Source organism: Mustela nigripes, chromosome 14, assembly GCF_022355385.1.
Source record: "Mustela nigripes isolate SB6536 chromosome 14, MUSNIG.SB6536, whole genome shotgun sequence".
NCBI lineage: Eukaryota > Metazoa > Chordata > Mammalia > Carnivora > Mustelidae > Mustela > Mustela nigripes.
In genome coordinates, this window is record NC_081570.1 from 4024249 (window position 1) to 4026164 (window position 1916).

A 1916-nucleotide genomic window follows, 5' to 3' on the forward strand; every position below is an offset into this window, starting at 1 on the left:
GCGCACCCATGGAGGAAGCGCCGAGCGGCCGGGGACGCGGGTGGGGCGGGGGGCGCCGCGGGCCGGCCGGCGGGGCGGGCGACGGCGGCGGGGGACGGGCGCCAGTCGGGTGCCGGGGGACAGGCCGGAGCGCCGCAGCCGCGGGACCCTCGGCGGCCGGAGGCGGGGCGGGGCAGGTGGGCGGCGGGAGGAGCCCGGCGGGAGGCCCCGCCTATGGAGGGGGCGGGACTCCGCGGCCCGGCCCGCCCCCCGCCGCCCGCGCCCCGCCCCTCCGCCCGCGCCCCGTGCCCCGCCCCCCGCGCCCGGGACCCGCAGACTCGCCCTCGGCGCCCTGCCGCGCGGAGCCCGCACCCTGCCTCGCGGGGCGACCCCCGGCGCCCTCAGCCTCCCACACACCTCGAATGGAAACACCCCGGGTGGTCGGGAGACGGTCTCCATCCCTGGGCACGCGGGGATAAAGGCGTTTTCGGCAACTTTGCTCTCGCCCCGGGTCCGAGAGGTACCTTGTAAGTGGGAACGGTGCCTCCCTGTAGGTGGGAGCGCAGGTCAGGACCGCTCTGTGGCCCCTCGTCTTCCTCCCCCAGCAGAGGACCCCCGTTTGGAAATGCTGTCGTGGTTGGGGGTGGGGCTGCATAGGTGGGAGTGGGCTTGGTAGCCGCGGCTGTTTGGTTGGTTCGCATTTTGAAAACTTTAGGGAAGTATAAGTATGTACAGAAAAGTGCAGCTGTCAGGCGTGCGTAAATTTTCACAAAACCTATTTTCACAAGATAACCAGCTCCCAGATCAAGAAGCAGAGCATCGCCAGGCCCCCTGCAGAAGCCCCCTCCTGGGGGCTGCCAGCCACTCCCACGAGGGGCAGAGACTTGCTGACCTCTAACCGCATCGATTAGTTATGCCTGGTCTTGTAGTTTATGTAAATGACGTCACGCGGCAATCGGACAGCATTTTAATGGTTACAAAACACTTTGCACTGCAGAAATGGAGCCTGGGGAGGCGGCCAGGGCTCCCCCGAGGGACTGAGAGTGCTCCCAAGCCTGCCTAGACTCCATCCCATAGGCAGGTTACTGCCAGGAGGCCCTGGGTAGACCCCTCTCCAAAGGTTCCCTGCCCTTCCCCAGGGCTGCTCCCTCCACCCCCCACAACCCCCTCCGGCCCCTTGCAGGTGGCAGGTCTGCATGCAGTGGGGAGGGGGCTCTCTTTGAAGAGCATCTGCCCTGGGGGCTTAAATGGTGCCAAGCCTGTGGGGCTCAGGGAAGCAGTGGTCCAGCAGGAGTCCATCTCCTGGTGCCTGGGGACCTGGGGCTTCTGAGGAGGGCCGCCTGCCTGCCTCAGGGCGCTCAGGCCAGTCCTGCCCAGCTCCGTTCACAGAAGCACAGGTTCCTGTTTCCCTGTCGGAAGCCCTAGGGGCCTCAGCGGTCCAAGGGCAGTAAGGCCTGTCCCTGGAGCCAGTATGGCCTGTCCCTGGGGTCGGGGAGTCCCCAGAGCCCTGCCCAGTCTGCCTGAACGCCCATAGTACCTCCTTTGTCATGTGGACCTGGACTCCTCACCTGGATTGGGAGTGCATTTCCAGACAAGGTCTGCTGCCAGCTCCAGGTCCTTGGGCTCTCCCAACTCTGGGCATGGGATCAGGTTCTCACACCCTTTGCCTCAAGACTTCTGGGTTCTCGCTCTAAATTCGGAGGGCTCCGGGCTATTTCCTCCACCACAGCGTGCTGGAGCTGCCTGTCCAGCTGTCTGTATCCTGCCATGAGAGCTCCAGGCCACAGCCTCTGCAGGGCCCGCTCCCTCTGCAGCAGCCATAGCGTTGTTGGCTTGTGGTTCCGGAGTCCCTTGTCCTGCTTCTTCCAGCAGCTGGGGTTCTACCTGGCTGGGCTCGCTGGCCTCGGACCCCCCAGTTCAGCTCCCTGGAGATGTTC

At 65.9% G+C, this 1916-nt stretch overlaps 1 protein-coding gene across 1 annotated transcript in view; it reads right to left on the reverse strand.

Moving 5' to 3' along the window:
• Nucleotides 1–61, reverse strand: part of PLEKHG5 (pleckstrin homology and RhoGEF domain containing G5) — a 25821-nt gene extending 25760 nt beyond the window's left edge. The window contains exon 1 of the mRNA XM_059374271.1: nt 7–61. Coding sequence (XP_059230254.1) covers nt 7–10 — 4 coding nt within the window. The 5' untranslated portion in view covers nt 11–61. The remainder of the gene's footprint in view (nt 1–6) is intronic.
• Between the last annotated feature and the right edge of the window lie 1855 nt (nt 62–1916).